Source organism: Lontra canadensis, unplaced genomic scaffold (assembly GCF_010015895.1).
Source record: "Lontra canadensis isolate GAN:19392208 unplaced genomic scaffold, GSC_riverotter_1.0 scaffold12, whole genome shotgun sequence".
Taxonomy (NCBI): domain Eukaryota; kingdom Metazoa; phylum Chordata; class Mammalia; order Carnivora; family Mustelidae; genus Lontra; species Lontra canadensis.
This window is the reverse complement of record NW_022631006.1, coordinates 12,849,439-12,862,417: the sequence shown is the minus strand read 5'-3', so window position 1 is coordinate 12,862,417 and position 12,979 is coordinate 12,849,439. Positions and strand designations below refer to the sequence as shown.

The 12,979-nt window shown below is 41.5% G+C and overlaps 1 protein-coding gene across 1 annotated transcript in view; it reads right to left on the bottom strand.

Moving 5' to 3' along the window:
* Window positions 1–12,979, bottom strand: part of FBN1 (fibrillin 1) — a 229,404-nt gene that overhangs the window by 70,329 nt on the left and 146,096 nt on the right. The window contains exons 19-30 of the mRNA XM_032856557.1: window positions 11,942–12,067; window positions 11,339–11,458; window positions 10,988–11,125; window positions 10,077–10,127; window positions 8,351–8,476; window positions 5,822–6,049; window positions 3,978–4,103; window positions 3,759–3,887; window positions 2,868–2,993; window positions 2,630–2,755; window positions 1,114–1,236; window positions 98–223 (exon numbers count right to left, since the gene is read on the bottom strand). Coding sequence (XP_032712448.1) covers window positions 98–223; window positions 1,114–1,236; window positions 2,630–2,755; window positions 2,868–2,993; window positions 3,759–3,887; window positions 3,978–4,103; window positions 5,822–6,049; window positions 8,351–8,476; window positions 10,077–10,127; window positions 10,988–11,125; window positions 11,339–11,458; window positions 11,942–12,067 — 1,545 coding nt within the window. The remainder of the gene's footprint in view (window positions 1–97; window positions 224–1,113; window positions 1,237–2,629; window positions 2,756–2,867; window positions 2,994–3,758; window positions 3,888–3,977; window positions 4,104–5,821; window positions 6,050–8,350; window positions 8,477–10,076; window positions 10,128–10,987; window positions 11,126–11,338; window positions 11,459–11,941; window positions 12,068–12,979) is intronic.

Below are 12,979 nucleotides of genomic sequence, written 5' to 3'. Positions count from 1 at the left end.
AGGAGCCATTTATCAACTTCCCAAACTAATGTTTATGTAATTTAACAGTGCTTAGGGATAACCAGACAAAATAGGAAACGCTGTGTTCTTCGCTTACCTACACAAGTCTTCATGTCTTCAGATGCCATGAACCCGTCATAACACAGGCACCTGTATTCTCCTGGTATGTTCGTACACTGACCGCCATCGCAGATATTGGGGTTATCTTCACACTCATCAATGTCTGCAGAGAAGAAAGCCAACAATAGCATGTTGTTAATACCAGTTGTTTAATCATTTAACAGTGATTGTGAATTTTACTTTATTTTTCTCATTGTCAAACATAAATGCCTAAGGTCGATCATCTTCTGGCTTACTGATATTGTAAAGGTGAAACTTGCTTAAAATAAGCATATCTATTTAGATGCACTTTTGATAAAAATATTTATATTATTTTCAACATTTGACTTTGATAGTCAAATATATATCTAAGGTTTTTTGGAGGGATTTTTCTAGCTCTGATAAAGTAATTTTGATCCCTAAACCCAAGTTTTCTTCTTAACCGAAACCAAAATGAAAACCTGTATCACCAACCTCCTTTCTCTTCTCCAGTTGGAGACATGGCTCTTTTAGCCCAGGATGATACAACAGGAAGTGTGACTTAGAGCAGCAGTTCTCAAGTTCAGCGCATATCCGAATCACGTGGAGAACTTGTGGAAATAGATTATGGGGATCTATCCCCAGAAGTTTCTGATTCAGTAGGTCCAGGTGGGACCCAAGATTTTGCATTTCTAACACATTCTTGGGTGTTATGGGTGATGTGGATGCTGCTGGTCGAGGAACACACCCTGAGTAGCCTTGAAGTGAGCCAAAAGAGCAGATTCTTCAAAACTATATCTTACACTCCATGAGCCAAGAAGTGTGCAAAGTGCTGTGTGCATTCTCCCACACAGGCAATCTGAACTCCACCTTATAGATGCAGAATCTGATGCTCATGATCTTTATCAAGGATCCACAGCTAAAATGTGTGACAAAACAAAATTTTGATCTCAGGACTGTCTGCCTACGAAGTCTGGGCCACTCTAAGAGTGAAGCTGTTCCTGAGAGTTTCACAGGGGGCTAAAACCTACTCACCAGTGCATGACCTCTGGTCGGGCATTAGTGCAAATCCCGGCTGACAGCTGCATTCATAGCTGCCTTCAGAGTTTGTGCAGAAGGTCTCACAACCACCGTTCATTATGCTGCATTCGTCGATGTCTAAGAAAAAGAAAAAAAAAGAAAGAAAATCACCTATCTTTGCGTCTGTGATTATGGCACAGGTTCAAAGTGTTCAAAGTAAAACAAAACCCAACTGAAACATCCTAGGGCAAATGGAAGTCATTGCATCATTCAATTCCTTCAACAAATATAAAGTACAAACCTACTATGTGCTGGAGATAACAATCTAATTGTGAAGGAGACAGACCCTATCCTTACCTTCATAATGCTTATGTTGCAACCTGGGAGTTAGACGAACAGTCAGTCAAACGATACATGGGGTGCCACATGCCAGGTAGGAGAAATGCTAGGGCTAAAGGAATCATCCCAGTTATGATAATGGGCACGTGGATGAAATTCTCTGGGTCATATATTCAGTTGTAAACTTGACACTCAGTTTGATTGGCTGAGGTTCCAGTCCTTTTCAAGAACCTAAGCTGGAATTCTGAGCTGTCCTGGGCCATGTTTCAGAAAAAATTTGGGCTGATTCATGGCTTTGGGTGGAAACCATGTAAGACTTGGCAGTTCCACATGATGTACACCCCAAACCAGGCAAAAACTGGCAGTTTTTACAAAGTTTCACTTTGACTTTGGGCACAATAAACCCAGAGGGCTTTCTGTGCCACTCTTCCCAGCACGACTAAACCTACAGAGGGCCAGCTACAAAGGAAAATGCTTGTCCCACAAAACCCCATCTTTTTTTTTTTTAAAGATTTTATTTATTTATTTGACAGACAGAGATCACAAGTAGGCAGAGAGGCAGGCAGAGAGTGAGAGGGGAAAGCAGGCTCCCTGCTGAGCAGAGAGCCCGATGCGGGGCTCGATCCCAGGACCCTGGGATCATGACCTGAGCTGAAGGCAGAGGCTTTAACCTACTGAGCCACCCAGGCGCCCCACAAAACCCCATCTTTAAGGAGTGCCAGACCTGGCCTCCATTTCAGTGTAAGGTAGGAACAGAACATGGTCTTCTTGACGATGATTATTCTCATCTAAGCCACCTTAGGGCAGACACTGTTTTTTGTCTTTCTCACTTTCTCACTGAACCCACTCTTCGTTCACTACAGGTGGTTAGCACTCACTTGCTGATTCACCTGTGTAGGCAGGTGCATAAACAAAGCCCGTGCTATCATTCACTCTTCCAAGCAGCAGGGCTCCAATCAGACTTGTTAGAGCTGAAACATTTCAGATCCTTCATTTACAGCGTTCTTTAAACAGACAAGAGAGGTGATATCCAAAGACCGTGAGCCACTATGAGAAGAATTTTACTTACAGGAAAACAAGGAAGATGAAGGAAAAGCAACTGGTGACGAAAACAGAACTCAGAAAACATTGTTGGAGTGTTTTGAGAAAGAAACTAAATAAAATAAAATATAAAAGAGAAGAGAGCACTTACCCACACAGAACAGCCTGTCAGGGGTTGAATGATAGCCAGGGTTGCAGGCACACTGATACTTTCCTATGAGGTTCACACAACGGCCATTGGGACAGAGGTTCGCACTCAGTTCACACTCATTGATGTCTGTTTAGAAAATAAAAAATAGCCAACATCCAGTCAGAAGCTTCCGACTGTGGGAGAGACATGGGTTGAATGACTGACCACCAATAAGTGGTCTGAAAGTCTTCCTCCTTACCTATACATGCTGAGATGTTGGGGGACAGCTGATGACCAGGAGGACATTCGCAGCGGTAACTTCCCTCTGTGTTTAGGCAAACGCCTCCCCGGCATAGGAGAGGATCTCTCTGACACTCATCGATATCTGCAAAATGGGGATGACTCATGTGGAAGATGGTGGTGGTGTCTTGCCCGGGGTCTCGACCAGTGCACTCCTCAGAGCCCCTAGTTGCTGGGAGTCCTGGCAGCTCAGGGCTCATGGCTCCCTTCTTGGCGAATGGCTGTTCACCTCACTCAGAAATGCCGTCGAGGTAAGAATTACATCCCCCTCAAATAATGGGGCCTGCCCATGGCTGACAAGGGAGTGTACGATCTGGCCTGGCTGAAAGGTGGGACAGCTCTCTAACACCATGTCTATTCCAGAATCCTCTGTGGGATCAGGTTAAGGCTAAGAAGCCTCTTCCCCTTCCCTGTTACTTCCCTCACTTCTTTACAGCTTCTTCCTTAAAAACATCTCCATCTCCGACTGCTTTCTAGGGAACCTGATTTAATTGCAGCCAGCTTAATCGCTCTCTTCTTCTAGAAATGTTGGACAGAAACCCTATAATAATGTGACCTCAAATATAGCTAATGTTTGAATTGTTTCTCTTCCCTGGGGTGTCTCTTCCAGTGTTAAACTCACTTCTCTGGGACCCAAAACCGGTGTGCTAGGCCACCACCAACCCACAGCAAGAAAGCCCTCCTGCTTTCCTCATGTCAGTCTCCCTCTGCCACAGACTGATTCTGGACACACTGGTGAGGAGACCCATGCACTGGGGGGAGCAGGAGGAGCCTGGGAGGGAGGCTGTGAGTCCTCAAAGCCCCGAGGAATCCCTTTTTACCTGTGTGGATCAGACGGTCACAGGCTTACCCATGCAGTTCTTCATCATCATGAATCCGCTTTCGTAGCCTTCGTCACACTTGCACTCGAAGTCTCCTGGGGTGTTCACACACTGGCCGCGGCCGCAGAGGTCAGGAGAGATTCGGCATTCGTCGATGTCTGAATGCAAGCGGCAGTGCATCAGTCTCAGGACAGCTTTCCTTCTTGGGGCAGTGTGGGAAAGGGGAAGAGCTCTACAGGGTCACTGACCTGTGCAGTTCCTTTCTTCAGAGTCAAGAGCGAAGCCACTGTCACACCTGCACTTAAAGCTGCCAATGGTGTTTCTGCACTTGCCGTGGGTGCAAAGGCTGGGGATCATCTTGCACTCGTTGATATCTTCAGGAAGAAGAAAATGGGCAGAAAGCACAAAAAGAAAATGAGCATCCTGTAAGGAGTTCTCAGTGCCTCTATTTTAAACCCAGGAGGCTGGAGGGTCTTGAGTTGAGATCTTGGAAATATGCATTTTAAAGAATGTGTGAGGATCCATGAGAACTATGACTTTCTAAACATTTCTAGTCTTTTAAGCTTCTGTATTCTAGAAAGCATTATTAGGGAAGGAAAAGGTGTGTTTATTGGGACTTATAGGCAGCCCATTGTCTGATACGTACCAAACATTTCAGTATTTGCTGAACGAGTGAACAGACCCTCTAAACCACTAGCATCCATACTGAAAGCACATAGATGATTGGAATAGACTGCCCCACAGCAACCAGCTGAGAGTACAGTGGGATGAGATGTTCACTTATGCTTTTTGGTGCTTTCCTGGATACACCTAAAATCTAAGAACTTCAAAAAGGATGTCATTTAAAATTTAAATGCCTTGTAAATAAATGGATACTATTTAAAATATTTTCTCAAATATGTGTACAATTTAAAAATATTTTCTCAGTTGATATTAAGGTTTCATTAACATAATTATAAGAGTTTCTTGTACACTAGGAGACTGCATAATGTCATGGGTGATCTCCCTCCAGGGCTTTTCTAAAGCAGGACCTAACACTCAAGAAATACAAGTTCATTTCTACAAAAGGTCGTGAAAGACAGAACCAGCAGATCAAATCACAAGAACAAGTCCTTCTGTGGCAATGGATTGCCACAGCTTTTGGAAGCAAATCATTCAAATTCCTTTGAATTTACTTAAGAGACATTTAAGAGGGTCATCTAGAAACTGTCTCTCTAGACAGAATTTTAATTCTCAGGGCATCTTGGACCAAACACTCAATATAAAACAAAACAAAACAAAGAAACAAAAACACTTCTACATATGGATAAGTAAGCAGTATTTATATACTCATTTCCCATTTTCGTAAGTTCATTTGGTTATGGAGTATAATAACTAGGCCCAGACACAATGAGCAACCAAGACAAAAATCTACACCAGGAACACAAGCTGGGCTTCTCTGAAAAATTGGAATTCTCAGAAACCAGTCATGATTTTCCCGTATGCTAAAGTCAACAAGTTCTGTATCCTTGTGTATAAAAAGTTAAAACAGTTTTGGAATTAGATTAAATCTGTAACTTCACACTTTTTACATGAATTTTAGATGATGGCCTAGTAAACTGAAAGAAGGTTTGAAGTTATCAGGAGTCACTGGAATGTGCTTGCCATCAGAATGACTTTCAGTGTTTTTGGATACAGAGGATCTGCCACTGCGTTTGTCATGCCATTCAGCTCTACTACGGTATCCTCAGGTAAATTGCAGTGACCTGGATTAAACCAGCAGAAAAGAGGTCAAGTCTTATGGCTTTAGCAGACAGAATAAAAACTCCCCCAAAAGATTTCCTTTTTGTTGATATTTGGCTGAGGGTAGTGTCAAAATCTACTTTAACACTAAACAAGTGGCTAATGGGAGAAGCAACTGGCCTCAGGAAGTCCCAAACGGTGGGAAACCCGTTCCAGAGTGAACACCTGCTGTCACTCAGAAAGTGAAGAATGTGTGTGGAGACGACTGAGGGAAGGCCAGGCTGATGGGACTCATTGCAGTTCTCCTGTCAGCTGTTCGTTCTCCTCGTGTTCTAAAAAGAAGAGCAGTCAGCCACTGAAAGCACGGTACCTTTGAAGAAAGGTTTTCCATTTGTAATTTCTTTTGTGGCGAAACCTGGCCCTCTGGGACAGAGCTCATCGTACTCAGGCGTGTTTCTCACAGGACACTCCTCACATTCCTCAGTACCCCAGGCCGCCCCAACGGAGCAGCAACAGGCGTCCATGCGGTGGCGGCCGGCAACGGGCAGAGTGCATTCCTCATCCTCATACCTCAGGAAGCAGGTTTCAAGGCGGATATCTGCCAGATGGAACACAGGGAGGTTGAGGAGAGCTACCCTATTTCCACTGCCCCAAACTGCCGACCAGTTGGGTCAGGCAGGGTACAATGTACATAATTTGCTGTGCACTTATTGGCTGGAATAATTTTCCTCAAAAGGAGTCCAGGCTTTCTAATGCGTATTCCCCCCCTAATAAAAGACTTTCTTTTCTTTGGCAGCTCCTACTTATTTGCCCCTCTTATTTCTGGAAACTTTCCTTTCAATTTTAGGCATTTTCTGATAATTCTACATAAAGAACAGTATTCGGAGAAATCCCGCAGAGCTCTTTGGGGAGATGTTTTCTCCCTGTATGGACATGTTTACCACCAATACATGCATTCTGTCATGCCGTGACCTCCTCTCACGCTAAAAGGAAACCACGCTTTTTCTCACTGGAGAACATCTAAGCTAGCTCTAGCACTTCTTCCTCACAGCCGTTTCATTTTTGGAGAGGTGCAATGTTAAATTCCAAAATGAAGAATGTGCTACTTGAGACTGAAGAGGAAAAACAAGTGAAGAAAAGCCATTTGCTCCTCTTCTGAAGTATTTCTTTCACTTCTACATGTGCTTATGTGTACATTCTTTTGGGTACACGTGGGATAAATCGAGTCCCAACCCCAAGTTTGTGGAATCATGAGGAAGAGTGGAAGAAGTGATATACCAAGTATTAAGAGATCTGGAACTTAGTCCTGTTCCGCAATCAAGAAGCTGCTTATTTTAGACAAAATACTAACTCTGACCCTGAGTTTCTAAATCCATAAAATGATGTCACACCCATCTCCAAGGGGGTACCATAAAGCTCGGATAAGATTCTGTGTCTTGGGTACCTGGGTGGCTCAGTCGGTTAAGTGTCTGCCTTTGGCTCAGGTCATGATCCCAGGGTCCTGGGATCGAATCCCGCATTGGGCTCCCTGCTCAGTGGGGAGTCTGCTTCTCACCCTGACCCTCATCCCTCTTGTGCTCTCTCTCTCTCTTTCTCTTTCTGTAATAAATAAATAAAATCTTAAAAAAAAAAGATTCAGTGTCTGGAAACCATAAAGTGTAATTAAAACCTAAGGCATTATCTTCCCTTTCTCTCTCCTTTCCCAATGTGGTCATTAAACATTCACCTACATGCCTGAACTTCCTTTAATGTTAGAAAGCCTCTAAAGCCTTCTGGGCAACTTTACATTCAGGTTGCCTCTAACGAGATGCATGGATACTTTTCAAATGATTTCTAAATTAAATACTGAAGCTTCTTTCAACTGAAGAACCTAGAAGAAGGTTCTCATTAAATCCCGATTCCTCCTAAACCAAGAAAGTGGACTCAAAATGAGATTAACTGACAACCATCGTTACGAAAAGACTCTGCCCTCTGGATTCCAGCTTCTCTACTCCATATTGCTTACATTATACACCTTTAAGTTCTGTATTTCAGGTTTTGTTAGTTCTAATTCATAAATGATTCAAATCTCTTAACCTCCTACTACTGTTTTAACCACCTGCAGTGGTCCTTCACTAAGGATAATCTTCAGAGGAATATGGTTCCAGATATACAATGTACCTGAGCATCATTTTCAGAGCCATGGACTCAGAAACAAGTGATCCAAGAGACATAGTCCCAGCAGTCAGAAGCCACAGAAGTAGGGTCAGAATACGTCTGCCAGATGGGATCTCCAACCTGCTGCTGGTAAGAGCCCACAGGGCAGCTTTCTGAGAACTCAGGGTCCAGTGTCTTCCATATCAAGACCACTTGGGGCTCTCGCAGATGACATGGAGAGAATCCCACCATGATTAGAAGTGACAGTGGCCCTCGGCTCCTTTAGGCTCACCATTCAGGAATGTGACTCTCTTCACTCACACCCACTAGGGTTTGGGGCAAGGACCTGTCCATCTGGCCACTGGCAGGACATGCCTAGCAAGCATGGGCTACAGTTTCTAATCAAGCAAAATTGTTCTCCCCACCATTCACCTTGTATCCTATAGTTGGTGGCATATGGGGGCAGATTTAAGAGTTCTGGAGTAATGACTGTGATGGTAATGACTTAAGGGATAGTTACATATCAATAAGGAACTGAAGTTTCTCTTCACTAACACGTTCTCTACTCTTTTTTATAAAGAATAAAGGAAGAGCTTGAGCGAGGAAGGCTATTTGTCAAGGAAACTACTATGTATCCTAATGGAAATGCTGAATTTGAGATATGTATAACTGTACTTGGAATCAAATATTCAGCTTTATTTTACTGAGTTTTTAATAACCCTTAAGAAACAACAATTAAAAAAGCAATGAGCTCAGGACTTACCTAGGCAGATCCTCCCTGTGGCATCCAAAGTCATCCCACTGGGACACTGACATTTAAATGATCCCTTAGAGTTAACACATAAGCCATTTTTGCATACTCCTGGGAATACTTCACACTCATTTATATCTATGAAGAAAAAAAAAAAAACATGAAGTTAAAATATTTGTATAACATCATTCTACTTTGTTTCATTCCTGGAGTCACAATTAGTCTCACAACAGAAAAGGCCATTTTGAACCAAGTAATTTCATAAAACTAATTTGCTTCCAAATAGTTCATGTAGCATTTCTGGGAACTCTGAACCGCAAGCAGATTGAGTCCACCTTTTCCCAAAGTTTCTCTTTATGAGTTTCTCCATTGGTCTTAAGCAGTAATTTTTGAATTCTAGAGACTGGGAGTTGGTATGAGTTCTTGGGGACAGCTCTGGGTGCTACGGATGTCTCAGGTAGGGCTACCAGAAGCCACAGAGTTAGCTTTATGAGATCAGATGTCTGCAAATAACAGAAACCTGGCCTTTCAAGCTAGCAAAGAAGGAACAGCTTGACGAAAAAAAATCCTACTGAGAAATAGCTGGGGCCAGTTGAAACAGTGTCTTCTGAAAAATGCTGAGATGTCCCCAGAAAGCAGGTAACTAGTTCCACCTCAGCAACAGTCTCAGACTGTTTGTCAAAGCCTTGGTGGTCCCAGCTTGAGTAAGGGAGAGTCGAAAGATGCTCACGTTCATTCATTTATCATTCACCCACTTGCTCTCAAATATACCTGTCCTTTCCAGTTAGTTTGTTTAATAAGAAATAGTATGTTCCCTGCACTTAATTTGGAAAAATATTCATCATCAAGTTAATTTAAAGAAAGGCACTTGCCAATGCCAAAAGAAGGGGAACATGAGCATACTGTGTCTCTATTTGGAAAAAATAACTTTCTAAGCCAGGGATGTTGGAAAAAAATATTTGAAATCTCTCTTTCTGAGAGATATAAGTGGGGAGGGGGAAATTTACCTTTTTGGGTTTTTCGTTTGGGCCATTTTTACACCAAAATGTGCTGCTGAGGTCAGATAAGTCATTAACAGCGGGTCTGGACCAGAGAAAGGCCAAAGGATTCAGTCATCATTTGGAAAGAAAGACCTTGGGTGGGGGTTGTAGCATTCTTCTTTATTTTAGCAGGGAAGAAAAAACTTCATTTCATCCCACATATGGGACTAATTGCTGTTTTTAAAATTTTTCAGCTGCTGTGTCATGTCAGGTTGTGTTAGTCACCCTGACCTACGTCTATCTGGGACTCCGTGAGAAAGAATCACAACAAACTGGAGAGAATTCACGTAGACTTTTAAAAATGAGACAATGGAGTACGTCCTTCTGAATCCTCCATGACATGAAACAAACAAACAAAAGCCAGGGCAAATGAAGAAAAAAATGCAAATTTTATAGTCTCATCGAAAACTCCATTTTTCTCTTCCTGATGATAGTATTTTGAAAGTGCAGTCGCTTGAAACCATGGTCAGCCTAACCATTTTCAGTCACCCTGCCCTGTGGCCATAGTGATCCAACACTGGCAACAGCATATACATGCTTGTGAAATTAACATTTGTTATGTTCTGCAGTTCTCATTATTTCCCTCTTTGCTGAATATTTCTCATTGGGAAGTTACATGACAACTTTATCCAATCCAAGTTCACACAAGTACTCTTCAAGCACACCAAAATTTATGGCTTATAAATACACAGAAATACCTTCACACTGGGTTCCTTTAATTCTTGAATAGCCTTTGCCACATATGGGATCTGTAAAAAAGCAAAAAAAAAAAAAAATCAAAAAACAGAAAAACAAATTTGAGATAACAATATCTAGACTTTCTGAAATAGTATAAGAAACACAAAAGAGGACCTGGACAGGAATTAGATTCTGTGGCTATCAATAAGTCTAAGATGATAAGGTGTTTCTGCGATTGCATAGATGAAGAAGAAGAATGAAATGTTCCTTGAATTAAGCTCAGTTGCTCTGAGAGGTCCTGAAAAACCCAAAGGTACCCTAAAGATCATGCTAAGGTGATGACTAAGAAGGAAATTGGCTAGATCTCTCTTTTGTTATCAGCTCTAAGATTGGAATCACATTATATGATTCCTAGAACATGAACATGGAAAAGAAAGTCTAGAATCTGAAGATCGCCTGCCCTGTAGCATTCAGATTACAAATCCATATACCCAAACACTGAATTAACGAAATCATCAGCAAGGTTCTCAAACCTCAGCTTTGCAACAGATTTAGAAGTTAAGTCATGAATACTGGCTCCTTTACATCAATCCATTTTTTGGGAAGGTAATCTGTGCCTGTAAAAAGCTTAGGACTCCGATTCATGAGGATCCAATGGAGCCCATAGGAATTGCTGATCTAGGAAAACCACACCAGGGTAACCACATTACAGTGTGGTGGTAGAAAACAATAACCCAGATGCCAAATCACATGAAATTACTGTCCTTGATACTTCCCTTAGTTTCCTATTCAGCAATATGTTTCAATGAAGTCATCAGAATTAAATCTAGAATTCCTAGGTGAACCTAAATAAACAAAGTACTGGGTTTCTTCTTTCTAAGCAAAGTGACCAGTGGGAGGGGCCCAGAGCCACAGAGCCTGTCTCTCTTACCAACTTGGCAGAGGGTGCATGGGCTCCCCCAGGCAGCACCGAGGGAGGAACAGCACTCAGACTTTAAGGTGGCTCCATTGATGTTGATCTCACACCGCCCATCAATGACAGTCTGCCAGCAAGTGCCCTTGATGGTTTCTGCAGGGAGGTAGGAGACGATGTTTAATATATACGTAATAGAATCTATATCAAAAGTTCAAACATGCATTGGAATTACAGCAAGAATGACACATGAAACAACTGATAATGGTCATTTAAAATTTTGTTCATTCATACTTACACTATTTTGCAATAAACTCTTTTGCATTAAAAGTGGACATTAAACACAGTACTGGTTAGCAGGATAAATACCTATGCAGATGGTTTTTGTTGGATCCAGAGTACTTTCAGAAGAACATTCACAAATAAAAGAACCCGGGCTGTTCTTGCAGACACCATTAATGCAAGGACTTGATTCACATTCATCAATGTCTGAAACAAAAACAGGTGCACATTACTGCTACAACCTAGTCTTGGGCATGAAAGAATATTTAAACCCTGGCCTCAATTGCTACCACATATTCTTTATTAGAGAGTAAATCTGGCCCAGATAGATTTTTTTCTAGGCCAAATGGAATGTAAAAATAATAATTGAGCATATCTCTATAGCACAGAATCTGGCATCTGGCTGAATCTTTTTATTCAGAAAGTCTGGAGCAAACATGAAGTGTGGTCTCTGAATTACTAACCATGTGCTGTTTTCTTCATTTTTTACATGATGGCAAATAGAATGTCAACTGTAGGTAAGTACCATCAGTAGCTTCCAGAGCGCATGGAAGGGTCACTTAGGACCACAGAATCTCAATTACAATGACATACTTGTCTAAAAGAGAAGTGACTCTAACTTATTCTCATGGTTTTTCAGCGGCACATCAAAAGTAAAGTACATAATATAAGAAGAAAAACACAGATTACCTTCACAGGTTTTTAGGTCAGGTTTGTAGATAAATCCCTTGGGGCAAGTACAGACAAAACTTCCTGGAGTGTTTCTACATTGTCCATTGTCACAAAGTAGACTGTTCAAGACACATTCATTAATATCTGGAAAACCAACAAACAGGAACTTTTAGAGGAGCTCCTTCCTTGCATGCAATTTCTCTGCCTTTTCAGGTTAATTTTTTAAGGTCATATGATATGATTAACTCAAGCAAACAGGCAAAACTCATCTACCATTGACTTTTGCCTAAATTACTTAACTTAAGGAAAATAGGGGTTTCATCTGATTATTTTTACTCGGTGTCTGCAAAGTCTAAAGTCACCAATTACTATGCAATTCCCTTTCTCGAACAGGAAGAAACCTGGATTTGCTGGGAATCATTAATCTATCTAACTGTTCATTGTTGCCAGAATTAAAAGAACTAATCCTATTGATTTAAGGAACTAAATAATTATTTATAAAGTATGGCCCATCTTTAACATGTGTTAGTTCCAGCCTGGGTGTTTCTTCTTTAGAATAAATGCAATGGCCTCTGGTTGTGTTTATAGAGTATGAAGCAATCTGTAGAGTTTATAATTCTCATGAGGAATTTCAGACTCGAGATTCAGAGAGCTCAGAAAAACTCCTTACTTTCAGGTGAATAATAGGTCTGTGGCAAAATCTAAGTTTTGGTATGTGTTACTTAGGTAATTCAGGAAATGTTATATACAGTTGGGTTAAACGACAGCACACACCCCAGAGAAGAGGCTATACGTCCACTAGGAATTTCTTACACATTGCAAAATGCCACTTAGATCGTTACTTGATAATCCGGCAGCCCTAAGATAAAGGGTACACAGATTCAGCACTGGAGAGCTGCTTAGGCTCACAGTAGTAAATATACTTAATTATAAATATCCTTATAAAGTACTAAAATATGGAAGATTAAGTATACAATTATGTTACTGTATGAGGAAATGACACGGTGAAAATTCTGTGAAAATGATACAGGGAATGCTAACGCTTCCCAAAAGAGT